At 37.5% G+C, this 22,416-nt stretch overlaps 1 protein-coding gene across 1 annotated transcript in view; it reads left to right on the forward strand.

The window, feature by feature from the left end:
* Positions 1 to 22,133, forward strand: part of LOC106914131 (VPS10 domain-containing receptor SorCS1-like) — a 61,196-nt gene extending 39,063 nt beyond the window's left edge. The window contains exons 16-27 of the mRNA XM_014980731.2: positions 603 to 736; positions 1,475 to 1,588; positions 2,770 to 2,941; positions 5,344 to 5,530; positions 7,233 to 7,366; positions 7,440 to 7,563; positions 9,361 to 9,473; positions 10,163 to 10,297; positions 14,077 to 14,176; positions 16,449 to 16,557; positions 17,582 to 17,736; positions 20,145 to 22,133. Of these exons, the coding sequence (XP_014836217.2) occupies positions 603 to 736; positions 1,475 to 1,588; positions 2,770 to 2,941; positions 5,344 to 5,530; positions 7,233 to 7,366; positions 7,440 to 7,563; positions 9,361 to 9,473; positions 10,163 to 10,297; positions 14,077 to 14,176; positions 16,449 to 16,557; positions 17,582 to 17,736; positions 20,145 to 20,203 (1,536 nt within the window). The 3' untranslated portion in view covers positions 20,204 to 22,133. The remainder of the gene's footprint in view (positions 1 to 602; positions 737 to 1,474; positions 1,589 to 2,769; positions 2,942 to 5,343; positions 5,531 to 7,232; positions 7,367 to 7,439; positions 7,564 to 9,360; positions 9,474 to 10,162; positions 10,298 to 14,076; positions 14,177 to 16,448; positions 16,558 to 17,581; positions 17,737 to 20,144) is intronic.
* The last annotated feature ends 283 nt before the right edge of the window (positions 22,134 to 22,416 follow it).

The raw sequence follows: 22,416 nt of genomic DNA on the forward strand, positions 1-22,416 counted from the left end.
AACCCGACGTAACAGGTCGGGTTGTTTGGGGAGGAGCAGGATTGCACATCTGTTGGCTTGCAGCAAGAAAGTTTTTCTGCATTTTCTTCTTGAGCGAACATGGGTCGTAAGGGGTTGTGTAATGGGTTTTGACCCACCATATTTTTTGCAACCCCAGAAAATATGCTACTAAGCATTAAACGGTCCCTCATGGCCAGACTGATGCTGCAAGTCACATGCCTTCAGGATGTTCGATTCTGCACAGATCTTTCAAAGTCCACAAGAAATCCTTCCTAGTTCATGACTGAGTTAAAACTACCCAACATCCGTCTCAACAAGATAAACCCAACATTTGAGTGAAATACTGTATATAACCCAGCTATTTTTTGTCTATCTTTGCTAAGTTTATAATATCACCGAGAAAATCAGACTATTCTCCATGTATGATGCAAACCATTAGACTTTCTACTGCCTATGCCAGACTACTACAAAATGCAAGCTTCAAAAAGATCAGCCAGTGATTAATCTTAAAGAATCACTCTGATTTATCTGCACAATGAGAATAAGATCTTATAAAACAAAGGGGAGACGAAGATACTTTTATGATGCATTATTTATCACAGGGGGAAGTGTGCATCATGGGAATGAAGAGAATCTTCCAAAAACTGAGAGCAAACGTTCGATGTGTCAAGGCCAGAGATCAGTATATTTCTCAGATGTCAGACTCCTGCGTGTGCACAGAGGCAGATTTTGAGTGGTGAGTTACCCCTTTGCAGCTACACTCTTTTCACTTCATTAAGTCAAATTCTCAACACTTCATAAGTCTCCAGAGGCAGAATGTGTGAAGAAAAAACAGACACAAGAAGAAGAGAGTTTAGAAGGATGTGTTACAATTCAGAAAGTTTTCTAAAGTAAAACACAAATAAGGATGGATGATGGATAGACAGGCAGACAGACAGGTGACTCTTGAATCTGACATTATTTTTAAGGAATAATTTGGAAGCTGTAATTTCCTGGAGAGTTACCCAGATCGAAGATGACCTACTTTTCTCTCAATGTCTAACAAGTGCTGTTGCATTTCCTGCACACTACTTCAGTCAGCTCCACACTTTCTTTTATCTTTATGTCTGTAAGTAATATGCAGCATTTCAAGCTTAACAACAATTTATGACTGAAAGCTTCTCTGCTGCTCTGGTTGTGATTCCCTCATCCCGATGAAAGAAACATGAAAGATCTGTAAGACATTATAGGGTGTAATTATAATTTTTGTAAACACAAACAATGATTTCTCTGCGTCTGAAGCGTGATTCATAAAACATCAAACCCCAGCCAACTGTTGTTGTGTGGGAACTTTTTACACACCAATACTTTTTTTTCCCTGGTTTTGAAAATTATTGATTCCGTCTTCACTACATATTTCTGCTTGAACTTTAAAAGAAATATTAAGTAGCCCCGATAATGCCCCAGTGTGCCTTTTTCTCTTGACTTAAAACAGTGACTATGGGTTTGAGAGGCAAGTCGATGGGAGCTGCACTTCGGCTTTTTGGTTCATTCCTTCAGCATCAACTCAAGACTGCATTACGGGGGACAGCTTCTTCAACACAACAGGGTACGTTTAGTTCAGATGTGCTGACATGAACCAGAAGGCACAAGCTGTGAAAATGCAGCTTTGAAAAAGAGTGGAAAGAAAAGTAGAAAATTGTTCAAATGGTTGGTCGCACACTATGTACTTTGGATAAAATCTTTAAAAGCCGAAGCAAGGGAAAAAAATTACCAGAGATACAATAGTGAAGGAATAAAAGAAAACATTAAAATAAATAAGGTTTACAACCTGGGAGGTAGATTTTCATGTCCTGCTGCTGCTATTAACAAAAAAGATTTTTGGAACGCATGGAACAGCTGTACTTGTATTTTGCAGGTTGAAAATGATTTGCTTCTTAAGCTCATAAGATGATTAAGTTAAAAAATATATATATTTTTTCTTTAATTAAAAATGTCTTTGGGCTAGTTACCTATTTGCACATCTACATTTTTTTTCAATGGTTACACATGTCGAGTATGATGGTGCATTTTAGTACTTTTTGTAAGCTAAATTATTTCTGCTCAAGTATAATAACAAATTCAAAATTCTGCTCATGTCTTCTGACCATGTTCAATACTACATGACATATGGTCCCAGATACCTATGAGTTTAGAGGTACTTCTACTGGATGTGGTTGACAAGATTCCCTTCTTGTACAATGAGGTTTAAGTGGGAAATGTGAGTGTAATTTAATGTTTAAGTCTTTTGGGAAAGATTTTCTGAAGTAATTTCCTGCCCATGTGGGTATATCAGCTCTTGATGAGTGACAGTTCGCCTGAGGGACTGAAGAGCTCAGGTGTCAAGTTTGAGATTGTGTCCTTACTCCTGCTCTAAATATTCTCCCTGCTTTCATTTGTCATTTGAATATGCTCTAACACGAGCACCCAGGTGTCTTGTTGCTTGAAGGGATAATTTAAGCAACCAGAGGACAAGGTATTCTTCAGAAATACTTCTGTTGAGATGTTATTAGCAGTTGGCCTCTTATCAGCAGTGAGTGACTCTCTCAGACTCTTTAGTTTGTACGGATACAGATGAACTTTCCACAGGAGATAACAGGCGCCCTATGTAAATTGTGTTTCTAAACCTCTAGTCTCAAAGATGTTAGAGAGGTTCATAAAAAAGCTATGTTAGAAACATTGAGACCACACCCATGCTTTCAATTGATCATCCCAGAAAAACTGTAGTTTTTGTTGTTAATTTCATTCCAGATATCGCAAGGCTTTGTCGAACAACTGCACCGAGGGAAGTCTGTTGAAGTACAGCCCCAGGCAACAAAAGTGTCCCAGCCAGGCTCCCAGGGGCCTCCAGCTCTTCACCAGCGAGGGAACATTTGTAGCAACGCTGGGAAGGAATGTTACCTTCTTGGTCTTTCTGGAAGAGGTGATGATTTCATCACAAAAACAAAAACAAAACACAACAAAAGACAAAAAGCAGCACTACACACTTGACAAAACATCTGTCTAATATCAGCAAACATAGAAGGCAGCTCATACCAAATAATTGGGAAAATGTATGCACATTTTCTGATTTCGATGTTTTCGCTCAATATAATTCAACCTGACCTAAAACGAGAGACGTTTGGTGTCATTTAAATAACGGATCGTGTGTCTTTTTATTCAGTGCATGCAAACCTCCGGTTTCAACGGTACATAGATCTAAAACAAAGCCACCTGTTTCCACTACACATTAACTCACCTTTCATCACATGTTTAAGGTGGTTCATCAGATACAACACAATGCAATTCAATCTTGAAAAATGCAATTATAGGTTAATCACGACCAGATTTTAACATACTTTAGGCTTCGCTGTGCATTCTCAAGTTGGTATGTGGGAAAAAAAAACAACAATAGTTGCAAGTGTCTCACAAACCCACAACCTTGTAGGAGCGTATCGTTGTTGATTAATATCTCAATCCTGAGAATTTCATTCATGTGACGAGAGTTAAAATCCTGCGTAAGATCAAATATTTAAAGCAGCTAATAACAGAGGCAGTGATGCAAACCAAGAAAAAAAAAAATATTTTTTTCTCTCTTTGGAGTTAAGAAACTTGGTTCGCAAGTAACTGGAGAATTTTAGTGATGAATTAATGAATGAAAGGGGATTTTGGAGTCTGGTCTTGTTGCATTATTTTTGGCCAGAGGCGGGTATAATTTCCCACTGTGCTCCCATTTCAGATCACAGGGGGAGTGTATTTAAATGATTCACACACTGTGATTTTTGTTTTAAGACCTGCGGTAAGCAATTCACTGCTGACTGTGTGCCAATTTTCACAAAAGAAAAGAAAAAAAAAAAAAAAAAAAAAGACGGTCTTAAATTTTACACTTGATGTGAGCGTGAGAGATGCTGGAAAGAAGAGGCGCTGCAGGGAGCAGGGAGTACGTGATGGAGAGGAGAGAACTGCTCCACTCGCTAAACGCCTGGGGGATAATGTTCATACATTGATAGAGAAGACATGTTATTAATTTAAAAGAGAAAATTAGAGTTAAGCAATGTAACATTACCAACTACAATGGAGTAAATGAAGTTTGTAATAATACATTTTTTGTATTCCCTTGCAACTCTATTTTCAGCCACAGAATTTTTGGTTGAAAGAAAAAGGGAGCCAGGGCTAGACTTAGTGACTGTCTTACATTTTTCTATAAGCACAATGTACATAATTGACATTTTATAGTGTGACAGTGTTCTAACACAAAGCAGTAGATTCATTTGAAGTGGATGGATTTTCTTTTGTTTTTTTATTTAAATCAGCATCTGAAAAATCCAGCATGTGTTTGCATTCAGCAATATTTACTATCTCCATAAAAGTCCGATGCAATTAGCTGCTTTTAGAAAATCATTTGATTAATAAACAAATCCCATTTTTGAACAGTTTAATCTCAGTGTACACAGCTCTTCTGGGCATTAGTGAACAATCAGCACCTAAGTTGAAGGACAATTATCATAGCGAGATCATCAAACTATTTCTCGATCTTTGAGCACTCTTCAATCCATCTTTAAAAAGGGATAGGGGATGATATAAACCTTCCCAGGCGACTATTATGAAGGCAGAGAGCACTGTAATAAAAAACAAACCAAAATGCCCCTTTGTAATTCTGGAGGAAAGTCATGTTTTGCTGTTTGTTCAAGCTGTATCGAAGACACACGAAGAACGTTTTGTAGTCAACTGAGTCAAATGTGTAGCAGGAAAGTAACACTGATCACTGATGGACTGATCTGATCATGGATCTTGTGTTTCCTTTGAAAATGGGATCCTTTTCTGCTGATCTGTTTCATAAAAGCCATCAAAATGTATTACCTTAACAGGGTAAAATGTGAAAACGTTGAAGGACCATGAATATGTTTGCAAGGGATTATAACAGACTACATAACAATAAGCCTTCCAGCTACAAAGCTTTTCTCCTTAGGATGTGAAGGTAAACATTTCTGGTTGCAATTACCTAAACTCAACAGTCACTGTTTACCATCGCATTTCAGGGGAGTGTTTTACAAGACTGCTTTTGCGATTTGCTTTTACCACACGTCAAAATACACCTAACGGGGTATTACTCACATGCTGCATGTTTTTATTTAATGTGCTGTGAATCAAAGATGCTGTCACAAAGGCTATAGCCCTGGCGCATCCAATAAATATGCATCGACGTGATTTACAACAAGACCTTGTTCTCGTAGGTTTTATTGAAAGTGCTCCTGTTATGAACCAGTGACTGCACGGGGGAAAAGACAAGGATGAATGACAGCATCTCATCTTTTTCTTCTTTTTTTTTTTTTTTTTTTTTTGAAGGGTCTCAGCTCGATGACAAGCATAACAGTGGACTTTGGTGATGGAACTGCCATATCTTACGTTAATATCAGCTCCATCGATGATGGGGTCAAGCACATCTACAATAAAGTTGGAATCTATCAAGTTTCAGCCACAGCAAGTAACCATCTTGGCTTTGACAGGGTCTTCCTCTACCTCCACGTGAACTGTAAGTCAAACTATATATATATATATATATATATATATATATATATATATATATATATATATATATATATATATATATATATATATATCACAGTTGTTTTGTATTAAGAAATAACTCATTTATAGCGCACTGCAAAAAGTATTTCCCCCACCCCCGACAGAGTTCTTCTGATGTCTTTCTATGTTTTATCTTATTATCAAGCAAATTGTGATATTAGACAAAGATAACCTGAGTAAATACAAAAAGCAGTTTTAAAATTATACCTTTACTGGCAGGCCTGTAAAACCAGGAAATCACTTAAACAGAACCGGTCTGACAACATGAAGTAGGTTAAAATACTTTAACAGCAACACATCAAGCACCATTTCAAATGACACATTACAAATGAAGTTACTGACATTTATCAGTTTGGGAAGGGTGATGAACCTGGCCTCCAATGAGAGACCAGTTTACCAAAAGCACTCCAAGAGCACATGAGTAACTCATCTGAGAGAAGATGAACGAATCCAGAACAGCAGATCTTTTTTTTATTTATGATGCAACAAAATGAGATGAACTGGGCAAATCTGTATCTCTCAGAGAGAAAAAAAAACATGTTGATGATTCCTAAGACTTTTGGGAAAATATTCTGTGGACTGATGAGACAAAAATTGCAACTAATTGAAAAGTATGTGTCTGTTTACATCTGGAATGAAACTAACTCAGCATTTCAAAAAAGGCATTCAAGCATGGTGGTGTGACGGTCTGTGATCGCTAGATCTAGAAGACTTGCTGATGATTTAACAAGGAAACTTGGATTTTACTTAGACATCCTAATGCTCATGTGCACTTCGATTATGCTCTGGTCATGCGAATAGGTTTAAAAACATTAAAGTGTTGGAGTGACCTAGTCAAAGTCTCAACAAAATCTGTTTAAGATTCTGTGGTATGACATGCAAAACCATCTAGTGTGACTGAATGAAAACAATTCTATAAAGAACAGTGGGTCAAAATTCCTCCACAGTGACGAAAAACATTTAATGTCAGTTTTTACAAATACTTGATGATAGTTATTTCTGCAAAAGTAACCATACTGATTTAGTGAACAACTGCTTTTTCAGACACAGCCAGATTGGTTTGGATAGTTTTTTTTCTCTCTTAATGAATGCAATCATCATTTAAAAGCTGCATTTTGTATTTCCTGAGGTTATCTTCATTGGATTTTTAAAATACTTCTGAAGAGCTGAAACATCAAAGTGCAACAAAGAAAAGTTAAATTAAGAAAGCTGTAAGGATTTTGCACTTTGTACTAGCCCATGCCCTTTAGTATAGTTTATCAAGGACATAACTGTAGTCTTTTTTCATTACTTTAATCCAGCGTCCTGTGTAGCAGAAAAATGGACTGCTGTGTGCATTTCCTTACGACCACAGAGCCCCACTGATCAATTTAAAACAAACTTACTGTTGTGGTTTTTAGTATTGACAATTTTATGGCTGGAGAAACATAAAAAATTCCCCATGTGCAGAAATCAAACGACTTCTGGAGTGCAAACAGCTTTAACGCTGTCCACCAGTGGGTTTAGTGTGTTCCACTTGGTCTCTGCTGTGCCAGATATTACAAACATTTCATTTGTTGAAGCTTAGACGCACCGGGGAGGCATTAAATTTAGCCCTGTTTTAATAAAAGGTGTAACTTCACACTCTGTGTGTTTTCTCTCTAAAGGTCACCTCGAGCAGGTGCAACTTTCAGCTCCTTTGCTGGTCATTAAAGACAAAGCAGTGAATTTCACAACAACACTTCGCCCAAGTAGTGTGGGAACAGTCACATATTTCTGGTGGTTTGATAACAAGACAGAGGTAAGCCATCGGCAGGCAGTTCGGCCTTGAAAGCATGACAGAGAATTATATATTATGTCCCGTTGTCTTGCAGCCAGTTGTGACCCTTGATGGCGCAATCACCTTCACTTTCTCCAGAGAGGGAAGTCACATTGTTACTGTTCAGGCTTTGGCTGGTAATACTGTCCACCAGGACCAAATCAGAGTGGCAGTTTATGGTAAAAGCATTTATTATGTATATTTGTTTAAGCTTACAGTGAATTGAATAAAACTCTGTATTCTGCTAACCATGTCATGGATTTGAATCCATACCAGGTTAGGTTTTCAACCCAAAGTTTTTCTCAAACTGCCTCCGCTTGCAACATATCATCTACGTGCGGAAATTTAACTGCAGTATTTGTCTGCAGTAAGGGAATGTGGCTGGATGACTCCAGTAAATAATATCTACAAGCAAGAGGTCACTTAGGAGTTGTTTTGGTTTGATGTGGGGCCAAAATCTGTCATGTTTTTACAAGAGTCAACAGGTTCAGTCAGGAATCACACAATCAATAGAAATAGTATTACTGAGTTTTCAGAGAATAATACCGCATGTTCGATAAATCCGAATATTTTTGGAAAGTGAAAAAAGAAAGAAGTATCAATTAATCATACACATACTGATCTAATGCTAATTGTTAATTGTGAATTTCTGCTGGCAGCTAATGTTTAAAAAAGATTAAGAAAAAAATAGACATAAAAGTGGGGTAAATAAAAAGTAAGTTTAAGGCTTTTGAAATGTTTTGGAAAAAAAAAACTTCTAATCTGACAAATAAGCATGACTGGAGTGCAAATTCTCATTTATTTAATATGTCTGTGCAGATTAATTAAATCATGCATAATGTTTGGTCAATTTGATCAATATGCATCTTCACAATTAATGAAAATACAGTAAAAATAAATTCAAAGGCTACGTACATGTGGTGAAGACTCCTTTTAGTTTTTTTAACAGGTAATCCCGAGGTTCTTCAGCAAAAGCCAGTTATTCAACCAAGTCAACATGCAGTTAGCAAACAGAAGAAATATAGTTTTAGATTAGTTTTAACAAATATTAAGAAACAAAACTTCCCAGTTATTGAATTATGTTCGTTAAATAAACTTTTTTAGAAAGAACCTCTAACTGAAGCCTGGAGTAATGATTAAAATTACGAATGAAATGATTAGACGCATGATGAAAAGTTCACAGCCTGGTTGCCTGTGTGTTACTGTCGCCCCCTGGCGGTGGATCCAAATTCTGACGTAGCTGTTCCCTGTAAATAATATTTTGTGACAGTTTAGTTAGGATAAAACTACAAAATCTAGAAAAAAAATTATAGATTTTTTGAAAAGTTAAATCTAACTCTGAATCCATTTTTTGATTTTTTTTTTTTTATTTCAAAATAAAAAATATTTAGGAACCAGAACCTCACAACATTTTTTGTCCAAAGGCTTAGTTTATTTTATCTCATTTTAGCAAATCTAATCCCTTCACTAATTTCATTTAAACCATGCCAAGTGTTTAAATACAATTTTCTGGTTGAATTTTTCTGCTAGTGACAAGAAAACTATATTTTTTGGTATTTTATGGTATATTTACTTTGAGTCATAATCATTACAGATTCAAAGAATATATATTCCTCCAAGTTTAATTAGTTTTGAACTGTTTGCCAAAACAAAAACTCTCATTTAATGAAATTCTTTGTTGAAGCTTATTTTCTTTTCAGTATAGCAAGTCTCTACAGAGCAACCGTTAATTTCCTTCCAGTCAATAGTGTGACTTCAGCATCCTTAATCATTGTAACGCCTCGTTGTATGCTCTACCCATACCTAATAAAATAGAGTTTACATATTGATATTGTTGCACGTACAAGGCTCAACAGCAGATTTTCAAAATAGAGGCAGGTCACTGAACCAAAATAATCTTTGGGAAGAAAAAATGTCCTTTTTTCTTTTTATTGCTAACTCACAGAGTTGAAGTATTTTTTTTCCTTATATTTTAGATTATTTCAGGTCACATCCTTTGGTTTTTTCCTCTAATCTGGATGAGATGAACCCAGGGGTATCTGAGTGGAGAGAAGACATTGGCAGAGTTGTGAAGACCTGCATAGTTCAGGTAGGTCACAAAGACAATACTGTATTGCTCTTAGATGTTTCTGCCTCAGGAGAGGGTCCATTCTTATTCTTGCATGGAAAGAACGTTAGTATCTGTCTAGTAACATGCCAGAAATATTTTATATCTCAAATCTCAGTACTAGCAGTGCAACTGTTACGTGTACAACTGTAAAAGTTTTTAATTATCAGTTTACTGCAAATAGAACTCGTTTGCTGCAGTAGAAATAAAAACCCCAAGTAAAATGAACCTAAGTGCAGTGAAGTTGTGACTGGTTTTCTCTTCAAGACATTGCATAGCAGGTTATGTAAAAGACCTGGATACTCTGTTCTATATATATCCAACAGTAGCCCTCAGTATGAAACATTCACTTTGACCTTCTGTCCTGTCAGATTTTTACCACGCTCTACACCAGAAAACTGACAGTAGACCTCTGGTTATGGCATAAATGCACTAAAAGCCCCAGCCTTTACCAAAATCTGTCAGAATGAGCTTCCATGTTCCACTTGATCCAGGGATTAGATCCTGACAGTATTACGGCAAATGATATATAAAGCAGAACGCAGGAAGCCTTTTCTCTGTAATACAGAGGACTCTCATAACTCCGGTAATATCTTTGTGTCCAAAGCAAAGACTTCCACTTCATTTGGACGCTAGAGCTTACTGGCAATGTTTTGTTGATATTTTCAAAGGTCACAGGGATTAATGAGGACCAACTCCTGGTCAAGCTGTTTCCAGGTTTACCGACTACAGCCGAGGTCTTCATTGTACCGGAAAGGAGGTCAAGAGATGGAGGGATGAATGAAAAGTGGGCACACCTGGATCAGGTACTGTCTCAACAAATTATTCAGAAGCTTCTGGTAAAGATCAGTGTGATACTCAAAAACAGACAGATAGCATCCCATTACCCTGCTGAATATCTCAAGTAGGCTTGAGCTCAATGTCACAAACTGATGGTAGAATATTATTATTAGTTCTTTTTCTTGTTTTACATTAGATGCAACAAGACACTTTCCAAAAAGTTTGTTTTTTGTTTCATTAGACCATATAATATTTTCCAAAAAGTCATGGGAATCATTCAGAAGTCTTTTGGGAATTTTTCTTCAGCTGTCTTTTCCCCCTCAGAACTCTCTCATACATGCTAGTTTTACACAGCTTCTCTTGTATTGTTGCGTCATGATAACATGCCTTAAGAGACGCAATTGAGGCCTGAAGTTTAGATGTTGTTCTGGGTCATTTTGTGACCTTCTGGGTGAGTTTGGGTAATTTTGGTAGACTGGCCTCTCCTCGGAAAGTTCACCACTCGAATTGTGGAGAATGGCTCTCATTGTAGTTTGACGGAGTCCCAATGCCTTAGAAATGTCCGTAATCTTTTCTGGACTAATTCATATCTGTTTCGCTTACGTCACGTTCTTGAATTTCTTTAGAACGTGACGTATTATTTATAAGATCTTTTCACCTGCCTTATGTTGTCTTTCAAGTTCTATGTAAGTGCTTTTATGGCTTCAGCCATCATGCCACATGGTTTCATGAGGCTGGCTGCTACTTTTTTGCATGTCAGGCCAGGTTGATTTGAATAACTTTTTCCTTTCAAATGAAAACAGCATTTGGAAACTGATTTTTGCATTTGCTTGGGTTATATTTATCTGGATAAAATTCCAGTTATCCCTATTTAGATATTCACATATGGAAACATACCTGTTATAATGCATGTGCTACATTTTTAGTATCAGACGATACATTATCACAAAGAATACAAAACATATTTTTGAACTATTATTATTATTATTATTATTATTATTATTATTATTATTATTATTATTATTATTATTATTATTATTATTATTATTATCATTATTATTATTGTTGTGAATGAATTAGAATTCGGAAGCCTCTATGCTACAAAATTAACTCCAGCAAGTCATCAAAACTACATTAGTTTGTTTTTACGCTTGCATTACGTTTTGCTGGCATTCAGTTTTCACCAAAACATTCAACTACCAAGAACTGTCAACGTCCTCCACCTCCACACTTATCCTCTGACATTCTCCTGGTTCTGTGAAACAGGACTTCTGGATCGGATTTGTTCTGCGGCATATAGACGGCACTTGATCAGATGTGAGCTGAAAAGCAGGCCAGCACCCTTGGCGCATTGTTATATTCTTTGTGACATTCCTGGAGCAGGCTTTTCAGTGTGGTGCCCTGCTCTGTCCTGCGGTGGAAGAAGATTTTGTCAGGGATTCCTGCCACAATAGCTTTTTCCTTTAACTACAGCAGGTCATATGTGTCATAATAATATTAGCACAAAGCCAACCACAAATGTTTGCCAGAGCATGTTCATTTTATTTACATTTAGGTAGTTTTATTGCTGTGGCTAATGGCAGGTATGTAAGTAGCACTTCTCTCTAACCTGATGTCGAGAGCAAAAATTTGCTTTCACAGATATAACTGTGAAACTCCAGTTCTAAACTTAAACAAGAAATAATAAGAAGAATAGTAATAATAATATTGATAATATTTAATAATCTAATAAGAAGAATATGAAGAATACAGAAAATAGTAATAAGAATCCTAATGTAACCCTAAATTGAGTGCAGTTCAGCCTGCCTTTTAAAACATTAATGTATTGTTGGAGCTGCCATACATCAATGATGAATGCACACATTTTCCCCATTACATAATCACCATCTTTAGCGTATCTTGAGCTGTAAGATCTGCTACCTTTAGCCTCACATTCGTAAGGTTAACTTTGACAAATACAAATGCAGGCGTGATGCTCATTGTGATTGATCACCTGAAGCAGCCAAGCAGCTTAAGGTCCCCACAATTGTATTATTATTTTTTTTTTATACCAGAGTGAAATAAATAGATGCCAAGGCATATCATGCCTCAGAAAAGAACAGCTGTAATGAGGACTGGACATTTTTTTTTGCAGTAATTGGGCTAAAACATGCAAACAGTCTCTGGTGCGGTCCATTAAGTGTTCACACAGAGAGCAAGAAGAATGTGTTTTCGACGGGCTCATTGTTCTCTGCAAGCAGGAACATCCATCTGATCTCAGAAAGCCACTGAGCTCGATTCTTATATTCCTAATGTTTCTGGGTTTATAATCAGTCATGCTGCACAAAATTAATTAATTCGGGTTTGTTTGGTTTTTTTTTCTGACAGCTGTCGTAAAAATATATTTTGCTTGTGCGTATTTTGCTCCAACGTGACAAATAATTCACCGTTTAATCAGTCTTACATGTTTTCCATTCCTGCCTAAAAGCTAAATACTTGAAGTTAACACTAGAGGGCAATGCCATCCTTTATATGAACACCTGCCTCTCAGTTGACACCCACAAAGCAGAACGTGTCATTAGACACCCTGATGTGTTTTTCAGCTTTAAGTTTGCAGGAGTCTTCAAATGATATTATGAGAAAAAGATTATTCAGAGCTATCACACTTGATGTTTTTGTTACCATGTTCCAATGGCAAAAAAATAAGACAATTTGAAATTGATTATTACATTAATTGTTTATTCAAAGGTATCAAACATGTAACAAAAATAATAAAGGAGTATATATATATATTTTTAAGTGCAGTGCAGGGAAGCTCATTTATTCATTGGGAGTAAACATGATTTTGCTGGCTCACAGTCAGTCTTGAACTAAGTTAATAGGTATTTAATTACATTGATGCATCATATAATTGGCACCATCGAGAAGGGAGACAAACTGGGGCAGGCTGCTGGGGATTGGGAATTAAAGAGATGTATTTATCTAAAGCCTGTCTGATTACCTGGCAGAACCTCACAGACAATAGGGTAATAAATCTTCAGTTCACTGTTCTCTCATCTCCAGCGAACGACTTTCAGCGTGGAGACATTAAGTGAGCAGTGCCCACACACGCACACATGTGCGTGGCAAAGTGTATGCGTGGCGCGGGCTTATTAAAATGTGTATTAGATTTACTGACCCTGATATGCCACTAGAACAAAAAGTAATTATTCATGCTGTGTAGAGCAGTCTAATTTTAACCAGTGGAAAGATTTGAGAAAGAGTGAGATGGAATTAGTGAGGCATGGCTAAGGACTCAAATATGCATTGGGAAGGCATTTTGCTCCCCTGCTAAATGACTGTTTCATCAAGGTGTGAAAAGCTGAGGAACTTTCGGCACTTAAGGGAGACTAAATTAAAACAGCTATTTTATGATATTAGTACATAGTTTGATTTCCTATAACACCGCCTCGTTGAACTTTTAAATGGGTAATTCTTATCCTCTTTAGAATACTTACGCTGATGAAGGTATAGAGGAAGTATTCCCAGCGTGGGAGACGTAGCAGAAAGATTAATATTTCTTTAAATGTCACAGCTGCGCTCCGAGCAGGACGCCCTTTTGCCTGGAAGTCCTTAAAGCCTGTTGGGTTTCGGTGTGGCAGGTCCGGTTTTGCATGCGTCACTTAAAGATTTGCCCCTCTTTAGAAGGAAACAGAAACCCCTAACCCATAATTCATGCTGTCGGTGGAAATGACTGTGGGTGAAATATTGATGAATGTGGATTATTGGTGGACGGCTGCAGCTAACGCAGTCCTCTCTGCTGCTCCTATTTCGCTCCTCCTTGCAGCTTTCTCAGGTTCTGCTGAGTGCTCTAAACCAGGATCTCATCGAGTTTACAATCAAACCCGGGCTGCAGGTGAATGTGTATGCCACACGGCTGTCTCCAGGTAAGCGTGTCCCTGTATTCCCCGCCTGACCCACCTGTTCCCGTCTTTCATCATTTCTTTTTTTTCTCCAAAGAGCCACGAGATTAGAGAGGTCTTAGCCAATAGTTATTGTGGCTTCCTCAAGGTCCTTCAAAGTGTGCGTTTGGACCGCCGTTTCACTCATTTCAAGTCCAGTCCATTCACCTGACCGTGACAGCATATTGTGCGGACCGCATTTGATTAAATGAGATGGACAAGTGGAAGTCAAAAGAGCTGTCAAGCTTTAAACAAAAAGCTATTTTCTGCAGGTGAATTGAATTTGAAAGTCATGTCTTTGAGAAACGGGAAAGAAATCTAGTTAAGATAATGCTTTCGGTAGATTCGCCACTGTGTACCACACTTTTTGAGAGTAGTTCTTTTAAAAATAGCTCTGGTAATCACACTGATGGTTGTGAAACGATTATTAATGTGTTTAATGTTTTGTATTTTTATGGATTCAATTAAATAATTGAAAAAAAAAATGTATCTTTACTGAAAAAGGATCCACTTCAAAGTGGATTTTTTCTTTCTAAATTAACAGCAAACTACAAGCAACCTAGACAAGCTATTATGCTCTTTCTCTGTTTCTGGAGCAACTAGCTAGCTAAAGCTCTCTTCCAGAGTGAGACTGAAGTTTTTTTTTCTGTTTCTCACTCTCTCATTCTACTCAGATAAATCTCAATCCAATGAAGTGTGTTAGCAACCAAAAAAATTACTTGTGCGGTTCTCTCTGATGTCAGAAGCAATCTTTGCTTGCTGCCTTATGTGGTACTGCCTCAGTACCACACTGTGATTCTGCTGACCCGGGTCTGCTCTGGATGATACAGCTGCATAATTGAGTTTGATCTTATGATTTTTAATAAAAACATAATCTTTCACTTTTGGACTGTGTATTTCCTCTACATCAGTCCTCTGATGTTTAAAGTGTTGCATGGATTTTAGTTTCATTAGATCCAAAAACATCAATTTGATTTTGTGTTAGAGGGAAATATCTCGTTGCTTTCTCAAAACATCTCCAGGATTTCTGTTTTTGTTTGCTTCAATCAGCAGGTCACTTTGGTTTGGTTGCATTTGAATATTCCAGTTGTAATGTGGACTGTCATTGGTTAACAGTGTTCAGATGACTACCGTGTTGCCAGAATTGATGGGTTTCCACCCGACTGAACATGTTGGGCTGTTAAAAAAATATGCTTTGGGCAGGTTGTTAAAATTTTGGCTGCTTTTCACAGCATTTGGTTATTAGAAAGTATTAATAGTAAATTCTAACAAAATAGTTGTAAAAATGTGTCAGAAAAGTTTGAAAAACAACTTGCACAATGCTTTGTTCTTCCCCTCATTTGATTAGTTAACCTATTTTGAAATGTCTAGAATGTGTGACATTATCATTAAAAAATAATTTTACAGTATCTGGCTACTTTTAACACGAGTTTTGACAGAGATTGAGATTTGGGGTGTTATTTATTATTTTTTTTTTTTAGATGGGAGGGTTTTACGTTGGGTTTGTGCTGAAAACTGTCTACCAGTTCTGGCAACCCTACCCTTGTATCCAAGAGGCTTGACGCATTAGCAAAAATAGCAAAAGTCATCGATGTAATGTACAACGAACCACAAATGATTAACTATGCAGTTTGTTCAGCCACTCAACTTGTTTCTTAATATAAGAAACAAGTTTCTTCATCTCACTTTTTCAAATACAAATCCCACCTGAACTCTCATATGAATTAATATAGCTGCAGCTAGCTAGCAGCTCAAGCAGGCAGATGGATCAAAGTGCACTGATGTCTCAACCTAACAGCAAACCGAACAAGCTTTTGTGTGAAACACAGCTGCACAAAGTAGTTAATAGTAACTGTAAGGCTTTGCATTTTTATTGGAATGATGTTGTTGAGTTTTTTTTCAGCTGAAGCAAACAGTCAAGTCAGCATGAGAGGACTTAGATGAGTAGTTTAAAAGATAGATGGTAAGTGAACTGAATTTATATGGTGCTTTTCCAGTCAAACACTCAAAGTGCTTTACACTAGTGACCGGTTGACCTGTTCGCACCATCAAACGTACACACCCACAGCAGGATAGGTGCCTTGCCCAGGGGCACATCAACATCTTAACAAGAATGACACCTATGTATGGATTAACGGATGATAAAGGGTTTTAACAATGTGCCAGTTTAGGACCTAAGAATTGGCTTCAGAGTTCTTATCAATGTTCTATAATTAAAGTTCATATCACTAATCTTCTCGCTCGTTCTCTTTTAAAGCTCCTCTTGTGGACGGCAGTGACAGTGGGCACAGTGGCACTGCAGTCATCATGCTGGTGTCAGTGGTGCTGATGGGCTTGGCTATCTTTGTGATATATAAATTTAAAAGGTACAGTATAGCAGGTGCAGCGCATACACTGTGGAGTTCTTTGAATGCAAAATTCATTCCACTGGGTTTCAGAACAATAGGGGAAAAAAGCTGATTCTACGATCAAATATTTCGCCTCGTTTCTGTTTGCGCAGCATTGTTCAGATTGTCCATTGACTGTAAAGGCGCTCCTCAACCCCTGAACTCCCTGAAACTTTCCACATGTATTCAGACTCCATATATCTCCGAGTTATGGACATCCATGGCCACAATAATAGCTAGAGGAATAAGACAATTCCCCTCTGTCTCAATCTGCCGAATATTACAGGGAATGACAGTCTAATCAATTCTCCCAGAGTGCTGAATGGGTGTCAGAGTCCTGCAGTTATCAATATTCATCTATCTGACAATGTGAGCGTTGACCTTTCGGAAATGCTAAACACAGCCATTCAAGGTGAGGCATACTCCGCAGAATGGCAGGAAAGGTTGAGGAGATAAGTCCTGAGACAACATATATTATACAGTGTGGGACATACAGTAAATAGTATCCCCTGCTGCAAGAAATCCCATGTCATTCACGGGGGATCGGTCTGCTTCCTCTAAAATATTGCTCATTATAAAGCGAAACATTATTTGACTTCAACTTCCTGGATTGTAATTGCTACATTAGGAAATCAACTTTGAATTTCTTGAGCTCCCCCCCAAATGTCACAGCACCAGCTGCAGCACAAGCTCATGAGGGAGAAATCTGAAATTAGAAATGCAAGAAGTTAGTTTTAGGCAGAACTGGGGATGCATCAGAGGGGATGAAAAATTGATTGAAAACTGAGGTGAACAATATGAAAGAGAGCGAGCGTTGCCCAGTGGAATGCAAAACGCCCCAGTTTCCAGCTTTCAAACAATCCTCCGCCATCTTTAACTGTTAAAAATAGAGTGTGACACATTATGCCCAGTGAAAGCATTAGTGGAAGTAAAACTGATGGCAGATTTCCATTAATGCACCTCTACTTTACTCTAAACCTCTCCCGCTCTGCACCGCCTGCAGAAAGATCCCAGGCGTGAACACGTACGCCACAGAGAAGCCCGACAAAGAACAAGAGGTCATCCCTGCGGTGACCTCCATAGCTGTCCCAAACCCTGAGGGGGATGAGCTGACCTCACTGGACCATGTGGATATACAACTGGACTCAAAAAGCAGAGGTATCTATGCTTCTACGTCCTATTTTTGGAAGTTTTGTTGTTGTTTTTTTCACTCATGTTGTAGTGGCGCATCCTTCACCAATTCCAGTGAGACTGTAATGTGGGTGTGTTTGGAATTAAAATTGCATGAATGTCTGTTTGTGATGACGAGGGTAAATGGATATTCCTTTGAGGAAATTGTCTTTTTCTCTGCAGGCATTAACTTTTTTTTTCTCTGTACTTTTCACATGCATCTTTTTTTTGATGCCAGTCTAAACTGATAGCTTGACACATTTAGTGGTGTGATTAATTTTATCGCGCAAACTGATTCATATATTAATTTTAAATATTCAGATATTTTCAGTTCAAATATTACATTTTCTGACTAATTGGATGAAGGTGGCTTTGAGTTGCTTATTATTATAAATCCATTTATAGAACCCAGTTAAAATTTTAACGTAGTTAATTGATGTAATGTATGTAATTAATTAATCAAATCATACATTTCATTCATAATGGTTTAAAAAAGGACTTAAAAACTCTTTTAAGAGTTCCTGAAATCTTAATTTACAGAATTATTGATCTTTGTTTGTAGCCTTACCTGTCTGATACTTTTGCACACTGAGGTTACGTTAAGTCTTTTTGTCAACAAACAAAGGCTTTTTTCTGAAAGAAGCAAATGACAATAATAAAAAAAATCCTACTGAAACAGCTAAAGGTTTGAACTCAACATGACCAGACATTTAAATTGACGTAAAATGTACTTCTAAACCATATTAGGTATGTGTATCCTCAGTTTTGTAACCAGATTGTTGCACTGTTTTATTTTAGTAACATTTCATCCGTGATAAAGTATATTTGTTTCCTAATACTGAAATGTCATATGTTAGCTTATGTGGATCTGTTGAAGGACAGTCAGCCAGAAAACTGTCGCATTCGTTGTGCTAAGGCACTCTTGAATTTGAAACAACACAGGTGTTGAACCTGAGCGAAGGAGAAAATGGACTGGGCTGCTCGACCATCTAAAGTTCTCTTTCATATAAAGTAGAGCAGAAAGAGGAAATTAAATTTTACATTTCATTTGGAAACCAATCTCCCGGACTCTGGGCCAAGATTGGAAAGGCACAGGATCCAAGTTGCTCGAGGTCCATTATTGTATTTCCACAGTCAATGATGATTTAAGGAGCAATGCCATCTGCTGGTGCAGGTCTGCTGTGTTCTATAAAGTCCAAAGCTATACTCCCCTCCTGCTGCCAAGCTTTGTGGAGATGCCGCTTTCATTTTCCAGCACGACTTGGCACATGACCACACTGAAAAAGTACCAATACCTGGTTAATGACCATGCAGTGCTTGATTGGCCAGCAAACTCTTCTCACCTAAACCTAGTAAAAAAAAAAAAAAAAATGGAGTATTGTCAAGAGGATGTTGAGAAACATCAGAGCCAGCAACGCAGACAACTTGAAGGCCACTATTAAAGCAACCTGGGCTTCCTGAACACCTCAGCAGAGCCAGAGGGGATGTTATTTACACGACACCCTGAAATATTGTAGTGATTCCTGCTAAAGGTGCCCTGATTAATTTTTTTTATATAAATACAGACACTCAACAGATCATCATTTCAGTTTATAAATCATTTTCTCTATGACTGGTCTTATGCCACACTCAAATTTTCCAACCAACAGAATTTGGGGTTTTATTAGTTATAAGTGATAATTGACTAAACAAACAGTAAATACAATAAGGCTGCTTGAAATGAACTCTTTGGTCAGACTGGACTAGATAAAGTTTTTTTTTTTTTTTTTTTAAATCTTTGAGCGTCTCTTGCTCACTAGATGTCTCTGAATGAAGCCAAGCTTTATTGGCTGATTCTCAAAACCTTAGCACAACAAGCCAAAATCTGATACACAATATTGCAGTGTCTTATTTTTTTATAACCCTTTATAACAGTAGAGGAATGAGGCCACAAGCTGCAGCTCGCTGTCGGCAATGAGGGATTCACTTAATTTAAGTGCTGATGCTTTGCTTTACGCCCCCCCAGATTGTCATGCGAGTTGGCAAGATGCTGCTTTTATTATGTGCTGTATATTTATGCTTTTGCCATCCTTAGTTTGTCACACGGAGGTATTAGTATACACAGGTAAGTGAAGCACAATCAAGCGCCAGCTAAAGTGATGGGCACGTCCAGGTGAATTATTTGATCCAATAAAATAATTAGTGCATCAGGAATGCAGCGGCGTGGTGAAAGCATTTTCATCAAGCGATATCTATGAGGTTCCAGCTGATTTACCCCTTCCCTTCCCGCACCTACAGTAAACAATCGGCCTATCCAAGATGAATGTGTTTGCCTGCAAAAAAAAAAAAACACACTCCTATGCAAATACCGACATAAAATCTCTCCGCTGTCTCTTCCCTTTCTTCTGCCTCGCCAGGCTACCTGCCATCTCACACAGACATCAAGCTCTCTGATGAAGCGCCCCGTGTGTTTTAATGTTGGAAGTCTATGACCGACTCGAAAGCAATACATCTTCTTTGGCAGTTACTTCCAGCAAGCTAGGAAGCTGCGGTCACAATGAATGGTCTCGAGTCTTTTGCTACCCATGCATGGATGGACCAGTTCACACTGTGCTGCCTAAATCCCTCTGAGGAGACTGTACAGATTTATACTTGCCTCTTGAAAAGGAACAGTTTTTGACTGAAATACTTGTATTTTTGCAAGGACGTTGATCTTTTTATGTAAATACTGTACATCCATAATGGAAGAAGCGAAAGTTATTTGTCTCAGCTGGTTATAGCTGCAACTGCTCAAATATGAAAACATCAAACAGTGGTACGACAGCAGAGTGTAAAATATATATATATATATATATTTAGACAATTTGTCATTTTTTTTCCTGATTATTGGACTTGTGTTTGTGAAGTTTACTTTTTGATTTTTTTTTTTTTTACACAGACTTATCAGAGTAAGACAGTGAGGGAACCAGATTCATTAAGCTCTCTGTAATCAGTAAATCTTATCACCAGATTCTCATCCAATGAAAACTCGCAATATCCAGGAGATGATGGAGGGCTCCCAGGCCCGGATCTGTGTATTCCATCAAGCCTGTCTCTCCACAGCTCACAATGTTATATATGTCATAGCGGAGAAAAAAACACACACACACACACACACACACACACAACAGAAGATTATAGCAGATAGGTGTGTACAGAAGATGAGATTCTCCGAAATCCCTGTTGTTTAGGAGACACAAATAAGTCATTTTAGAAACCATGAAACATCATGGATCTGAAACAAACTGAACTAAAATATTCAAATGATTTTTACCCCCAAAAGAAATGCTTCATTCAATTCTCACATGGTCACACCTAGTGTAAATTTCCTCTTTGTTGGTTTGTGTTTCTTGTACTTTCTGGTTTGTACTGAGAGCAAAATGTAAATGTATTGAATCATTCCAAGGGTGGAATAATTACATGAACTAAGAAGAAGCAGCGAGAAAATAATAATAATAAAAAAAGTTCCCCTGTTTGTGTTTAATTAGTAATAAGATCAAGGTTTATTTGCTTTAAAAGATTCCTTGGCACACTCACAAAATCTTTTTCTTTGAACTGAGATTACTGTGAAGGTTGGTGGTGTCTTTTCAACATTTGCACTACATTTTTTTTCTTCTTCTTTTCTTATGTTTATTTTTGTGTTGCTTAAAGCCCTTCTTATTTATTCTGGACTGATTCTCCACCATCTCCCAAGATTCCAGAAATGCAAAGGGGCCCGCAATGTGTTCTAGGTTTGCCCCCAAGGACTCGGCGGACAAAAGGCTGCAGATTTGTTCGTCTCCTGCGCTGCAAGGGACACTGAGATAGAGAAGACGTATCTCCTGTCAACGCGGCTCAGCCCACGCACACGGCTTCGGTCAGCCGCTGTCTCTTTGGGATATGTACCGAGGTCCTTCTTCATCAAACTTTCTTTTTAAGTGTTGTCAGCATCATATGTCAGTAAGACAAATTGACTGGAGGCTTCTCCATACTTCTTCCTAGCAATCCCCTGATTGAGCCAGAAGCATAAATAAACTCAAGCCCAGAAGAACTCTTCGCACAGCTGTTCAAAGATCTTTCTTTTTTTTTTGGAAAATTATTAAGTGAAATTAATCATCTTTCAGTCCCGGTTATTAAGCTGTGAATACAATCGTGAACAGATTTGCATGATGTTTTTGTTTCCTTTTGATCTGCTTAAAATATGTCTTACCTTGGAGAAAATGTATTTCAGTATTTTGTTGTTTTTCTTTTTTTTTTTTTTTTTTTTTCCAGAGGCTAGACAACTCATACATTACAAGTGAAGTGATTATTCAGTGGGTTGTTAGTGTTTTTTGTTTGATCTTGCAGAGGTAACCATGGTTGCAGAATAAAGAAGAGACACAACAGCACTGCAGTGTGGCTGGTTGCTGAATTAATCTCCAGAAACACAGTTTATGTTAGTGTTTAAAGTTATAAATGTCCACTGATGTTAGTCACTGCTTATATTTTTTTTTTTATTTTGTCATGTTACAACAACAAATTTCAATGTGTGTAATTGGAATTTGATGAAATAGGCCAACACAAAGTAGTCCATAACTTTGAAGAAGAAGAAAAACTACATTTCTTACAAATAGGAAAAACTGAAAGGCATGGCATGCATTTTATTTAGCCTCATTTCCTAAAGAAAATCCA

The sequence above is a fragment of the Poecilia mexicana genome, unplaced genomic scaffold (assembly GCF_051168715.1).
Source record: "Poecilia mexicana isolate PSO_F unplaced genomic scaffold, ASM5116871v1 scaffold_15, whole genome shotgun sequence".
Lineage (NCBI taxonomy): Eukaryota > Metazoa > Chordata > Actinopteri > Cyprinodontiformes > Poeciliidae > Poecilia > Poecilia mexicana.